This window comes from Catharus ustulatus, chromosome 29 (assembly GCF_009819885.2).
Source record: "Catharus ustulatus isolate bCatUst1 chromosome 29, bCatUst1.pri.v2, whole genome shotgun sequence".
Classification (NCBI taxonomy): Eukaryota; Metazoa; Chordata; class Aves; order Passeriformes; family Turdidae; genus Catharus; species Catharus ustulatus.
In genome coordinates this window covers 2,408,056-2,423,440 of record NC_046249.1, presented here as the reverse complement: position 1 = coordinate 2,423,440, position 15,385 = coordinate 2,408,056, and the positions used below count along the sequence as shown (strand labels likewise).

The 15,385-nt window shown below is 59.0% G+C and overlaps 1 protein-coding gene across 4 annotated transcripts in view; it reads right to left on the bottom strand.

Annotated features, from left to right (window-relative positions):
- Window positions 1-15,385, bottom strand: part of ANO8 (anoctamin 8) — a 41,356-nt gene that overhangs the window by 21,299 nt on the left and 4,672 nt on the right. For 3 of the 4 annotated variants that reach the window (XM_042780045.1, XM_033082303.2, XM_033082300.2), the window contains exons 2-7: window positions 11,907-12,017; window positions 8,442-8,574; window positions 7,492-7,630; window positions 4,110-4,206; window positions 1,658-1,774; window positions 8-135 (exon numbers count right to left, since the gene is read on the bottom strand). In XM_042780045.1, the coding sequence (XP_042635979.1) occupies window positions 8-135; window positions 1,658-1,774; window positions 4,110-4,206; window positions 7,492-7,630; window positions 8,442-8,574; window positions 11,907-12,017 (725 nt within the window). Of the gene's footprint in view, window positions 1-7; window positions 136-1,657; window positions 1,775-4,109; window positions 4,207-7,491; window positions 7,631-8,441; window positions 8,575-11,906; window positions 12,018-12,282; window positions 12,393-15,385 lie in introns of those variants that run through there. The other variant, XM_033082302.2, reaches the window with a different exon arrangement.

Below are 15,385 nucleotides of genomic sequence, written 5' to 3'. Positions count from 1 at the left end.
GTCCCACCTGGTCGCTGTCGGTGAAGCCGTAGAGCACGGAGCCGAACACGGCCGGGTACAGCAGGGCCGAGGTGTAGAAACCCAGCCAGGAGAAATACATGGCGATCTTCACCCCAAAATAGTCACAGATCTCATCTGGGGGGGACGGGGGGTCAGCGGGGCCCCGAAAACACCACGGGGGGATCCCAAAAACACCACCAGGGTCATCCCAAACTGAGGGGCTGGGACCCCAAAAACCCCATAGGAGGACCCCAAAAAACCTCTAGGACCCCAAAAACATCACAGGGGGACACCAAAAACACCGTGGGGGGACCCCAAAACCCCTTTGGGACCCCAAAAACACTTCCAGGGTCATCCCAAACCCACTGGGACCCCAAAAACCCCACAGGGGGACCCCAAAAACCCCACAGGGGGACCCCAAAAATCTCACCAGGGTCATCCCAAACTCTCTGAGACTCCCTCAAATCTGCCCCAGGGTGACCCCACAGTGCCCAGAGTGACCCCAAACTGTCCCAGGGTGACCCCAAACCCTCTGGGAAAACCCCCACTGTGCCTGGGGTGACCCCAAAAACCCCACCAGGGTCATCCCAAACCCTCTGGGACCCCCTAAACCTGCCCCAGGGTAACCCCAAACCCTCTGGGACAACCCCCACACTGCCTGGGGTGACCTCAAACTGCCCCAAGGTGACACCGAACTACCCCAAGGTGACCCCACAGTGGCCCAAGGTGACCCCAAACTGCCCCAGGGTGACCCCAAAGTGCCCAAAGTGAGCCTGAACTGCTCCGAGGTGACCCCACAGTGGCCTGGGGTAACCCCACAGTGCCAGGGGTGACCCCAAACTGCCCAAGGTGACCCCGAAGAGTCCCGGGGTGACCCCAAACCCTCTGGGATCCCCCAAAGTGCCCTGGGGTGACCCCAAAAACCCCGCCAGGGTCATCCCAAACCCTCTGGGACCCCCCAAAGTGCCCCAGGGTGACCCCAAACTGTCCCGGGGTGACCCCACAGTGCCCAAGGTGACCCCAAAGAGCCCCAAGGTGACCCCAAAAACCCTCTGGGATTCCCAAACTGTCCAAGGTGACCCCAAACTCTCTGGGACCCCCCCAAATCTGCCCCAAGGTGACCCCAAAGTGCCCCGGAGTGACCCCAAACTGCCCCAGGGTGATCCTGAAGTGCCCAAGGCGAGCCCAAATCTGCCCCAAGGTGACCCCAAAATGCCCAAGGTGACCCCAAACTGCCCTGGGGTGGCCCCAAACCCTCTGGAACAACCCCTCCAGTGCCCCAGAGTGACCCCAAATCTTCCCCAGGGTGACCCCAAACTGCCCCAGGGTAATCCTGAAGTGCCCAAGGCGAGCCCAAATCTGCCCCAGGGTGACCCCAAAAACCCTCTGGGATTGCCAAAGTGCCCCGTGGTGACACAAAGTGTCCCAAGGTGACCCTGAAGTGCCCAAGGTGACCCCAAACTGCCCCAGGGTGACCCCAAACCCTCTGGGACCCCCCAAAGAGCCCCAGGGTGACCCCAAGGTGCCCCGAGGTGACCCCAAAGTGCCCCGGGGTGACCACAAAGTGTCCCAGGGTGACCCCAAACCCTCTGGGACCCCCCAAAGTGCCCCAGGGTGACCCCAAGGTGACCCCAAGGTGCCCCATTCCCCCACTGACCGAGGGGCTGCGCCTCGCACACCGCCTGCACCCAGGACTTCATCAGGCGCTTGAGGATCCTCTGCTCGTGCAGCGGGAACAGCTGCTGGATCACCCCCCGTGCGGCCAGCTCGGGGACTGGGACATTGGGGACATTGGGGACATCATTGGGGACATTGGGGACAGCTGCTGGATCACCCCACGGGCTGCCAGCTCGGGGACTGGGACATTGGGGACATTGGGGACATCATTGGGGACATTGGGGACAGCTGCTGGATCACCCCCCGGGCTGCCAGCTCGGGGACTGTCACAGGGACAGGGACATTGGGGACATCATTGGGGACATTGGGGACATCATTGGGAACATTGGGGACAGCTGCTGGATCACCCCATGGGCTGCCAGCTCGGGGACTGTCACAGGGACAGGGACATTGGGGACATCATTGGGGACATTGGGAACAGCTGCTGGATCACCCCACGGGCTGCCAGCTCGGGGACTGGGACATTGGGGACATTGGGGACATCATTGGGGACATTGGGGACAGCTGCTGGATCACCCCCCGTGCGGCCAGCTCCGGGACTGGGACATTGGGGACATCATTGGGGACATCAGGGACATCATTGGGGACATCATTGGGGACATCATTGGGAACATTGGGGACAGCTGCTGGATCACCCCCTGTGCGGCCAGCTCGGGGACTGTCACAGGGACAGGGACATTGGGGACATTGGGGACAGGGACAGGGACAGGGACATAGCCTGGGAACCTCAGTGACATCCCATGGGACAGGGACACGGCTCAGGGACATTGAGGTCAAGGGTCAGGGACAGGAACATTGGGGACACGGGTAAGGGACACGAGGACACAGCTTAGGGACATTGGGGACATTCGTCAGGGACGGGGGATATGTGACAAGGACATTGGGGACATTGGGGACACGGCTCAGGGACAGGGGACAGGGACATTGGGGACATGGCAGCTCTGTGCCCAGCACCACCCCACAATGGCAGTGCCACCAGGTGCCACCAGGTGCCACGACAGTGTCACCAGGTGTCACGGCAGTGCCATCAACTGCCACCAGGTGCCATGTCAGTGTCACCAGATGTCATGGCAATGCCACCAGGTGCCACTGGGTGTCATGGCAGTGTCACTGGTTGTCACCAGGTGCCATGGCAGAGTCACCAGATGCCACCAGGAGCCATGTCAGTGCTACCAGGTGTCCCCGTGCGCCGTGTCAGTGCCACCAGGTGTCCCCGTGTGCCATGGCAGTGTCCCCGTGTCCTGTCAGTGTCCCCGTGTCCTGTCAGTGCCACCATGTCCCTGTGTCCTGTCAGTGTCCCCGTGTCCTGTCAGTGCCACCATGTCCCCGTGTCCTGTCAGTGTCCCCGTGTGTCCCCGTGTCCCGTCAGTGTCCCCGTGTGTCCCCGTGTCCTGTCAGTGTCCCCATGTCCTGTCAGTGTCACCATGTGTCCCCGTGTCCTGTCAGTGTCCCCGTGTCCTGTCAGTGTCCCCGTGTCCTGTCAGTGTCACCATGTGTCCCCGTGTCCCTGTTAGTGTCCCCGTGTCCTGTCAGTGTCCCCGTGTCCTGTCAGTGTCACCGTGTGTCCCCGTGTCCTGTCAGTGTCCCCGTGTCCTGTCAGTGTCCCCGTGTCCCCGTGTCCTGTCAGTGTCACCGTGTGTCCCCGTGTCCTGTCAGTGTCCCCGTGTCCTGTCAGTGTCCCCGTGTCCCCGTGTCCTGTCAGTGTCCCCGTGTCCTGTCAGTGTCCCCGTGTCCTGTCAGTGTCACCGTGTGTCCCCGTGTCCCGTCAGTGTCCCCGTGTCCTGTCAGTGTCCCCGTGTCCTGTCAGTGTCACCAGCTGTCCCCGTGTGCCATGTCAGTGTCACCATGTGTCCCCGTGTCCTGTCAGTGTCCCCGTGTCCTGCCAGTGTCCCCGTGTCCTGTCGGTGTCCCCGTGTCCTGTCAGTGTCCCCGTGTCCTGTCAGTGTCCCCGTGTCCCCGTGTCCTGTCAGTGTCCCCGTGTCCTGTCAGTGTCCCCGTGTCCTGTCAGTGTCACCGTGTGTCCCCGTGTCCCGTCAGTGTCCCCGTGTCCTGTCAGTGTCCCCGTGTCCTGTCAGTGTCACCAGCTGTCCCCGTGTGCCATGTCAGTGTCACCATGTGTCCCCGTGTCCTGTCAGTGTCCCCGTGTCCTGCCAGTGTCCCCGTGTCCTGTCGGTGTCCCCGTGTCCTGTCAGTGTCCCCGTGTCCTGTCGGTGTCCCCGTGTCCTGTCAGTGTCCCCGTGTCCCCGTGTGTCCTGTCAGTGTCCCCATGTCCTGTCAGTGTCCCCGTGTCCCCGTGTCCTGTCAGTGTCCCCGTGTCCTGTCGGTGTCCCCGTGTCCTGTCAGTGTCCCCGTGTCCTGTCAGTGTCCCCGTGTCCCCGTGTGTCCTGTCAGTGTCCCCCTGTCCCGTCAGTGTCCCGTGTCCCCTCACTCACTGATGGGCTGCCCCTCCAGGAAGTGGATGTTGTGCAGGGACTCTCCCTGCTTGGCCCGCAGGTTCTCCAGCCAGTACCGGATGATGTTCTGCCGCTCCTGGGGACAGCCAGCCTTGTCCTGTCCCCTCTGTCACACCTGTTCCCCCTGTCCCCTCCTGTCCCACCTTGTCCCCAGAACCAGGGGTGGCTGAATTCTCACCCAGCCCCCTCATATCCCCGTATCCTGTACCCCACATCCCATATCCCCATAGTCCTGTATCCCACATCCCATATCCCATACCCCATATCCCACATCCCATATTCCACATCCCCACATCCCCACATCCCAAATCCCATATCCCATATCCCCACACCCCTGTACCCCATATTCCCATATTCTACCCCCCACACCCCACATTCCTGTGCCCCACATCTCCACATTCCTATATCCCATATCCCACATTCCACACCCACACCCTACGTCCCACATCCCATATTCCCATACACCATGCCCCCCACCCCGTCCCCCATACTCCATCCTCTGTGCCCCACATCCCCACATTCCTATATCCTATACCCCATATCCCCACATCCCAAATCCCCACATTCCTATATCCTATGTCCCACATCCCCACACCCCATATCTCCGTACCCCACATCCCCACATTTCTATCCTATACCCCACACCCCATGCCCACACCCCACACCCCCACATTCCTATATCCTATATCCTATATCCTATATCCTATATCCTATATTCCACATCCCCACATCCCCACACCCCACATCCCTGTAACCCCACATCCCATATTCCCACACCCCACACCCCACATCCCCACATTCCTATATCCTATATCCTATATCCTATATCCTATATCCCACACTCCACACCCCTGTACCCCACATCCCCACATTCTTATATCCCACACCCCTACACCCTGTGCCCCACATCCCATATTCCCACATCCCATCCCCCACACTCCTGTATCCTACATTTTATATCCCATATCCCACACCCCACACCCCGTATCCCACATCCCCACATTCCTATATCCCATATTCTATATCCCATATCCCATATCCTATATCCTGTATCCTATATCCCACATCCCCACATTCCTATACCCTATATCCCACACCTCAAATCCCTGTACCCTACACCCCCCAGCCCTTGCCCCACACATCCACGTTCCTATATCCTATATCCCACACCCCCAATCCCCACATCCCCACATCCCTGTACCCCATACTCCCACATTCCTATATCCTATATCCTATATCCTATATCCCACACCTCACACCCCACATCCCACACCTCACATTCCTATATCCCACACCCCACATCCCTGTATCCCACATCCCATATTCCCACAACCCACACCCCGTACCCCACATCCCCAATCCCCAATCCCCACATTCCTGTATCTCACACCTCAAATCCCTGTAACCCCACACTCCTGTACCCCACATTCCCACATTCCTATATCCTATATCCCACACCCCAACCGCCACAACCGACATCCCCACATCCCTGTACCCCACATCCCATATTTCCACACTCTACATTGCCAATCCCCACATTCCCATATCCAATATCCTATATCCAATATCCTATATCCAATATCCTATATCCCACACCTCACACCCCACATTCCTATATCCTATATCCCACACCCCACATCCCATATTGCCACAACCCCACATCCCCACATCCCCAATCCCCACATTCCTATATCCTATACCCTATATCCCACACTCCACATCCCACACCCCACACCCCTGTACCCCACACCCCACACCCCTGCATCCCACATCTCCACATTCCTACATCCTATATCCCACACCCCATACCCCACATCCCACACCCTTGTACCCCACATCCCCACATCCCCACATCCCCACATTCCTATATCTATATCCCACATCCCCACATCCCCAATCCACACATCTGCACACCCTGCATCCCTGTACCCCACATCCCATATTCCCACATCCCACATCCCCACATTCCTATATCCCATATCCTATATCCTATATCCTATATCCCTCATCCCCAATCCCCACATTCCCATATCCTATGTCCTATATCCCACATCCCACACCCCACATCCCTGTACCTCGCATCCCCACATTCCTACATCCTATATCCTATACCCCACATCCCCAATCCCCACATCCTCAATCCCCACATCCCTGTACCCCACATCCCATATTCCCACATCCCCACATTCCTATATCCCATATCCCATATCCCATATCCCATATCCCATATCCTATATCCGATATCCTATATCCCACATCTCCAATCCCCACATTCCTATATCCAATATCCTATATCCAATATCCTATATCCCACACCTCACACTCCACATCCCACACCCCACATTCCTATATCCTATATCCCACACCCCACATCCCTGTACCCCACATCCCATATTGCCACAACCCCACAGCCCCACATCCCCAACCCCCACATTCCTATATCCTATATCCTATATCCCACACTCCACATCCCACACCCCACACCCCTGTACCCCACACCCCACACCCCTGCATCCCACATCTCCACATTCCTACATCCTATATCCCACACCCCATACCCCACATCCCACACCCTTGTGCCCCACATCCCCACATCCCCACATTCCTATATCCTATATCCCATATCCCACACCCCACATCCCTGTACTTCACATCCCCACATTCCTACATCCTATATCCTATATCCTATATCCCACACCTCAAACCCCTGTACCCCACACTCCACACCCCACACCCGACATCCTCACATCCCCACACCCCCACATTCCTATATCCTATATCCTATATCCTATATCCTATATCCTATATCCCATACCCCACACCCCTACATTCCTATATCCTATATCCCACATCCCCACATCCCCAATCCACACATCTGCACACCCTGCATCCCTGTACCCCACATCCCATATTCCCACATCCCACATCCCCACATTCCTATATCCCATATCCTATATCCTATATCCTATATCCTATATCCCTCATCCCCAATCCCCACATTCCCATATCCTATGTCCTATATCCCACATCCCACACCCCACATCCCTGTACCTCACATCCCCACATTCCTACATCCTATACCCTATATCCCACATCCCCAATCCCCACATCCTCAATCCCCACATCCCTGTACCCCACATCCCATATTCCCACATCCCCACATTCCTATATCCCATATCCCATATCCCATATCCTATATCCTATATCCCACATCTCCAATCCCCACATTCCTATATCCCATATCCCATATCCCATATCCCATATCCTATATCCGATATCCTATATCCCACATCTCCTATCCCCACATTCCTATACCCTATATCCTATACCCTATATCCCACACCCCCCACCCCGTGCCCACCTGGGAGCTGAAGAAGCCGAGCTCGTTCTCGATGTTCTCGTAGATGTAATCCTCCTCGCACGAGAAGCTGCGCATGCCGCCCCCGAACTCCGCCTTCACCGGCTTGCGCAGCCCCAGCTCGTCCGCCCCGCGCAGCAAGCTGGGCCAGGGGACATGGGGACACTCTGGGACACTCTGGGGACACTCTGGGGACACTCTGGGGCATTGGGGACACTCTGGGGACACTCTGGGGACACTCTGGGAACACTCTGGGAACACTCTGGGGTCATTGGGGACACTCTGGGGACACTCTGGGGCATTGGGGACACTCTGGGGACACTCTGGGGGCTCTGGGGACACTCTAGGGACACTCTGGGGACACTGGGGATGCTCTGGGGACACTCTGGGGACACTCTGGGGGCACTCTGGGAACAGGTGACACTCTGGGGACGCTCTGGGGACATTGGGGACGCTCTGGGGATGCTCTGGGGACACTGGGGACGCTCTGGGGACAGGGGACACTCTGGGGGCACTCTGGGGACACTCTGGGGACAGGGGACACTCTGGGGACACTCTGGGGGCACTCTGGGGACACTCTGGGGGCACTCTGGGGGCATTGGGGACACTCTGGGGGCACTCTGGGGACATTGGGGACACTCTGGGGACACTCTGGGGGCATTGGAGGCACTCTGGGGACACTCTGGGGACACTCTGGGGGCATTAGAGGCACTCTGGGGACACTCTGGGGACACTCTGGGGACATTGGGGACACTCTGAGGGCACTGGGGTCACTCTGGGGACACTCTGGGGACACTCTGGGGACACTCTGAGGACACTCTGGGAACAGGGGACGCTCTGGGGGCATTGGGGACACTCTGGGGACACTCTGGGGACACTCTGGGGATGCTCTGGGGACACTCTGGGGACACTCTGGGGACATTGGGGACACCCTGGGGACACTGGGGACGCACCTCTCGTAGGTGGCGGTGACGAAGAAGGCGTAGGCGCGCGTGTTCTTGTGGTGCCGCACCTGCACGATGAGCTCGGGGATGCCCAGGCGGATGTGGTTCAGCAGCCACAGCAGCGTGTGGTCATCCGTGCTGTCTGCGGGGACACGGGCTGTGTCCGGCTGTGTGTCCCTTGTCCCTGTCCCCTTCCATCCCTGGGTCCCTTGGCCTGGTCCTGATCCTGCTGTGTGTCCCTTGTCCTGGTCCCCCCATGCCCGTGTCCCTTGGCCTGGTCGTGATCCCACTGTGTGTCCCTTGTCCCAATCCCCATTCCCTTATGTGTCCCTTGTCCTGATCCCACTGGGTGTCCCTTGTCCCAGTCCCCATCCATCCCCGTATCCCTTGTCCCAGTCCACATCCATCCCCGTGTCCCTCATCCTTGTCCTCGTCCATCCCCATGTCCCTTGGCCCGGTCCCCCCATCCCCGTGTCCCTTATCCCGCTCCTCATCCCGTTATGTGTCACTTATCCCAGTCCTGATCCTGCTGTCTGTCCCTTGTCCCAGTCCCCATCCATCCCTCTGTCCCTCGGCCTGGTCCTGATCCTGCCACGTGTCCCTTGTCCCAATCACCATTCCCTTATGTGTCCCTTGTCCTGATCCCACTGTGTGTCCCTTGTCCTGGTCCCCATCCATCCCTGTGTCCCTTGTCCCAGTCCCCATCCATCCTCGTGTCCCTTATCCCACTCCTCATCCCCTTACGTGTCACTTATCCCAGTCCTGATCCCATTGTGTGTTCCTTGTCCTGGTCCCCATCCATCCCTGTGTCCCTTGGCCTAGTCCTGATCCCGCCACGTGTCCCTTGTCCCAATCGCCATTCCCTTATGTGTCCCTTGTCCTGGTCCCCATCCATCCCCGTGTCCCTCATCCTTGTCCTCGTCCATCCCCGTGTCCCTTGGCCCGGTCCTGATCCCACTGCATGTCCCCTTATCCTGGTCCCCATCCATCCCTGGGTCCCTTATCCCGGTCCCCATCCCATTATGTGTCCCTTGGCCTGGTCCCCATCCATGCCCGTGTCACTCATCCCAGTCCCCACCCATCCCCGTGTCCCTTACCCCAGCCCACATCCATCCCCATGTCCCTCATCCTTGTCCTCATCCATGCCTGTGTCCCTTGTCCTGATTCCATCCATCCCCGTGTCCCTTGGCCCGGTCCTGATCTCACTGTGTGTCCCTTGGCCCAGTCTCCATCCATCTCTGCGTCCCTGATTCCGGTTCCCATCCCGTTACGTGTGCCTTATCCCAGTCTTGATCCTGCTGCGTGTCCCTTGTCCCATTCCTCATCCCGTTATGTGTCCCTTATTCCGGTCCCCATCCATCCTCGTGACCCTTGGCCCAGTCCTGATCCCGCCGCGTGTCCCTCGGCCTGGTCCCCATCCCATTATGTGTCACTTATCCCAGTCCAGATCCGGCTACTGGTCCCTTGGCCTGGTCCCCATCCATCCTCGTGTCCCTTGGCCCAGTCCTGATCCTGCTACAGGTCCCTTGTCCTGTTCCTCATCCTGTTATATGTCCCTTATCCCCATCCTGGTCCTGCTGCGTGTCCCTTATCCCAGCCCCCATCCATCCCTGTGTCCCTTGTCCTGGTCCCCATCCATCCTCGTGTCCCTTATCCCAGTCCTTGTCCATCCCCATGTCCCTTATCCTGGTTCTCATCCATCCCCGTGTCCCTTGGCCTGGTCCCCATCCATCCCCGTGTCCCTTGGCCTGGTCCTGATCCCGCCACGTGTCCCTTGTCCCAATCCCCATTCCCTTATGTGTCCCTTGTCCTGATCCCACTGTGTGTCCCTTGTCCCAGCCCACATCCATCCCCGTGTCCCTCATCCTTGTCCTCGTCCATCCCCGTGTCCCTTGGCCTGGTCCTGATCGCACTGCATGTCCCTTATCCCAGTCCCCATCCATGCCCGTGTCACTTGGCCTGGTCCCCCCATCCCCGTGTCCCTTGTCCCGATCTTGATTCCGCTGTATGTCCCTTGTCCCATTCCTCATCCATCCCTGTGTCCCTTATCCTGGTCCTTATCCCGTTATGTGTCACTTATCCCAGTCCTGATCCTGCTGCATGTCCCTTGTCCTGGTCCCCATCCATTCCCATGTCCCTTGTCCCATTCCTCATCCCATTATGTGTCCCTTGTCCCAGTCTTGATTCAGCTGCATGTCCCATATCCCAGTCCACATCCATCCCCGTGTCCCTTATCCTGGTCCCCATCCATCCCCGTGTCCCTTGGCCTGTCCCACATCCATCCCCGTGTCCCTCATCCTTGTCCTCGTCCATCCCCATGTCCCTTGGTCCGGTCCTGATCCCACTGCATGTCCCTTGTCCTGGTCCCCATCCATGCCCGTGTCCCTTGGCCCAGTCCTGGTCTCACTGTGTGTCCCTTGGCCCAGTCCCTATCTATCCCTGTGTCCCTTGTCCTGATCCCATCCATCCCCGTGTCCCTTGGCCCAGTCCCCATCTATCCCCGTGTCACCTCATCCCAGTCCTTGTCTATCCCCGTGTCCCTTGTCCTGGTCCCCATCCACCCCCGTGTCCCTTGGCCCAGTCCCTCCATCCATCCCTGTGTCCCTTATCCCGCTCCTCATCCTGTTATGTCTCACTTATCCCAGTCCTAATCCTACTGCGTGTCCCTTGTCCTGGTCCCCATGCCCTTATGTGTCCCTTGTCCCATTCCTCATCCCGTTAGGTGTCCCTTGTCCCAGTCTTGATCCCGCTGCGTGTCCCTTGTCCCACTCCTCATCCATCCCCATGTCCCTTGTCCCAGTCCCCATCCTGTTAGGTGTCCCTTGTCCCAGTCCTGATCCCACTGTCTGTCGCTTGTACCACCCCTCATCCATCCCCGTGTCCCTTGTCCCGGTCCTGATCCTGCTGCGTGTCCCTTGTCCCGGTTCTCATCCTGTTACGTGTCCCTTGGCCTGTTCCTCATCCCGTTATATGTCCCTTGTCCCAGTCCCCATCCATCCCTGGGTCCCTTGTCCCGCTCCTCATCCATCCCCATGTCACTCATCCCTGTCCCCACCTCTCCACACATTCCCCATCCCTGTCCCCACCCCCTATTCCTGTCCCCACCCCAATCCCGATTTTCCCAGCCACATTCCCACCCCAATCCCGGATTTCCCGGTCACACCTGATCCCGATTTTCCCCATCCCACCCCAATCCCGGTTTTTCCGGTCACACCCCCTCCCGCTTTTCCCTATCCCGATTTTCCCAGCCCCATCCCAATCCCGATTTCCCCAGCCACATTCCCACCCCAATCCCGATTTTCCCCATTCCCACCCGATCCCTATTTTCCCCATCCCACCCCAATCCCTATTTTTCCCATCCCACTCCAACCCCGATTTCCCCGGCCACATTCCCACCCCAATCCCGATTTTCCTGGTCCCACCCCCTCCCGTTTTTCCCGTTTTTCCCGCTGTTCCCGCTGTTCCCGTCCCTACCCGGGAATGTCATGAGCACGTCGCAGTTCTCGGTGGGCACCGTTTTCATCCAGGCCTTGTGGGACATGATGTAGCGCCCGGCCTGGAGCAGCCGCTTCCCGAAGAGTTTATCTGCGGTGGGGAGACCGGGAAAGGATAAAAAAAAAACCGGGAAGGGATCAAAAAAAACCCGGGAAGCGAATCCCGACCGGCCCGGGAGCGCCGGGATGGGAACAGGACACGTCCCCAAGCCCGGGTGACAGCGGTGTCACCACCCCGGCATCGGATTTCTCCCAAAAAATCATCCCCGACAGCTGCGGGGAGGAGGTGCCAGCGCGTCCTGGCACGGCCGAATGTCGCCGGGATGTCCCCTCGGAGTGTCCCCAAAGCCTCTCACCTCCTCCCGGTGCCCCTCGGCGGGGCCGGGCTCCCGGGGATGGAAAAACCGCAGGAAAAACGGGAATAGGGGGAAAAAATAAAAATCATCCGGTCTCCATGGAAACCGCGCCGCCGCATCGAGGTGGGATGGGGACATGGGGACATGGGGACAGTCCGAGAGGGTGGCAGCGAGGGATGTCCCGCTCTGGGGTGGGGACAAGGGACATCCCAAAAAAAACCACCCAGGGTTGGCCGGGAGGGAGGGAGGGACGGGGGTCCCGTGGTACCGTGGGGACCCCGATTGTCGCTTCCCTGCCTCGGTGTCCCCTCGGTGTCCCCTCAGTGTCCCCTCCGCGGATGTCGCGGGTGCCCCAGGGCTGGGAAGGGCTCGGGGTGGCGGAATGGAAAACAGGAAATGCCAGAGCCGGGAACGCGCCCCAAATGTCGGGGAGCGGCCGAGACCCCACAAACCCCGCGGGTTCTGAAAGGCTGCGCTGTCCCCGAGCCGGGGGTGGCACTTGGGGACAGGGCCAGGCTGCCAGGATGCCACCCCCGCTGTGGCACCGCTGCGGGGGTTGGGCACGGATGGGGGGGCTGGGGGCGGGGAATGGGGGGCCAGGGTTTAGGGGTGCCAGGGTTTAGGGGGGCTGGGGAATGGGGGAACTGGGGTAATGGGGTGCCAGGGTGTTTGGGTAATGGGGTAATGGGGTGCCAGGGTTTTGGGATATTGGGATAATGGGGTTTCAGGGTATTGGGGTAATGGGGTGTCAGGGTTTAGGGGGGCTGGGGGAATGGGGGGGTATTGGGTAATGGGGTTTAGGGGTGCAAGGGTTTAGGGGGGCTGGGTAATGGGGTGTTGGGGTAATGGGATGTTGGGATTTTGGGGTACTGGGGTGCTGGGGTGCCAGGGTGTTTGGGTAATGGGGTGCCAGGGTTTAGGGGGGCTGGGGGAATGGGGTACTGGGGTGCTGGGATAATGGGGTGCCAGGGTGTTGGGGTAATGTGGTAATGGGGTGCCAGGGTGCTGGGGTGCTCGGGTGTTGGGGCAATGGGGTAATGGGGTGTCAGGGTTTTGGGGTGCCAGGGTGTTGAGGTACTGGGGTAATGGGGTGCCAGGTTGTTTGCATAATGGGGTCATTCATGGGGTCCCAGGGTGTTGGGGTGCCAGAGTATCGGGGGACTGGGGTAATGGGGTGCCAGGGTTTAGGGGGGCTGGGGAATGGGGTGTTGGTGTAATGGGATGTTGGAATGTTGGGATGTTGGGGTAATGGGGTGCTGGGGTCATGGGGTGCCAGGGTTTAAGGGGGCTGGGGTGCTCGGGTATTGGGGCAATGGGGTAATGGAGTGTCAGGGTTTTGGGGTGCCAGGGTTTAAGGGATATTGGGGTAATGGGGTTTCAGGGTGTTTGGGGGAATGGGGTGCCAGGGTGTTGGGGTGCCAATGTCGGGCACTGGGGTAATGGGGTGCCAGGGTGTTGGGGTGCCAGGGTGTTGAGGGACTGGGGTAATGGGGTGTCAGGTTGTTTGGGTAATGGGGTTTAGGGGTGCAAGGGTTTAGGGGGGCTGGGTAATGGGGTGTTGGAGTAATGGGATGTTGGGGTACTGGAGTGCTGGGATAATGGGGTGCCAGGGTGTTGAGGGACTGGGGTAATGGGGTGCCGGGTTGTTTGGGTAATGGGGTGCCAGGGTTTAGTGGGGCTGGGTAATGGGGTGTTGGGGTAATGGGGTGTTGGGGTGCTGGGATTTAGGGGTGCCAGGGTTTAGGGGGGCTGGGTAATGGGGTGTTGGAGTAATGGGATGTTGGGGTACTGGAGTGCTGGGATAATGGGGTGCCAGGGTGTTGAGGGACTGGGGTAATGGGGTGCCAGGTTGTTTGGGTAATGGGGTGCCAGGGTTTAGCGGGGCTGGGGAATGGGGTGTTGGAGTAATGGGGTGCCAGGGCGTTTGGGGTAATAGGGTGCCAGGGTTTTGGAGTGCCAGGGTTTTGAGGGACTGGGGTAATGGGGTGCCAGGTTGTTTGGGCAATGGGGTAATGGGGTGCCAGGGTTAGGGGGGCCAGGATTTAGGGGGGCGGGGAATAGGGTGTTGGGGTAATGGGATAATGGGATAATAGGGAAATGGGGTACCTGGGGTAATGGGGTGCCAGGGTTTAGGGGGGCTGGGGAATGGGATGTTGGGGTAATGGGGTACTGGGGTGCTGGGATAATGGGGTGCCAGGGTGTTGGGGTAATGGGGTAATGGGGTGCCAGGGTTTTGGGATATTGGGATAATGGGGTTTCAGGGTATTGGGGTAATGGGGCGCCAGGGTTTAGGGGGGCTGGGGGAATGGGGGGGTATTGGGTAATGGGGTTTAGGGGTGCAAGGGTTTAGGGGGGCTGGGTAATGGGGTGTTGGGGTAATGGGATGTTGGGATTTTGGGGTACTGGGGTGCTGGGGTGCCAGGGTGTTTGGGTAATGGGGTGCCAGGGTTTAGGGGGGCTGGGGGAATGGGGTGCCAGGGTGTTGGGGTAATGGGGTAATGGGGTGCCAGGGTTTAGGGGAGCTGGGGAATGGGATGTTGGGGTAATGGGATGTTGAGATTTTGGGGTACTGGGGTGCTGGGGTAATGGGGTGCCAGGATGTTTGGGTAATGTGGTAATGGGGTGCCAGGGTGCTGGGGTGCTCGGGTGTTGGGGCAATGGGGTAATGGGGTGTCAGGGTTTTGGGGTGCCAGGGTGTTGAGGTACTGGGGTAATGGGGTGCCAGGTTGTTTGCATAATGGGGTCATTCATGGGGTCCCAGGGTGTTGGGGTGCCAGAGTATCGGGGGACTGGGGTAATGGGGTGCCAGGGTTTAGGGGGGCTGGGGAATGGGGTGTTGGTGTAATGGGATGTTGGAATGTTGGGATGTTGGGGTCATGGGGTGCTGGGGTCATGGGGTGCCAGGGTTTAAGGGGGCTGGGGTGCTCGGGTATTGGGGCAATGGGGTAATGGAGTGTCAGGGTTTTGGGGTGCCAGGGTTTAAGGGATATTGGGGTAATGGGGTTTCAGGGTGTTTGGGGGAATGGGGTGCCAGGGTGTTGGGGTGCCAGCGTCGGGGAACTGGGGTAATGGGGTGCCAGGGTGTTTGGGTAATGGGGTGCCA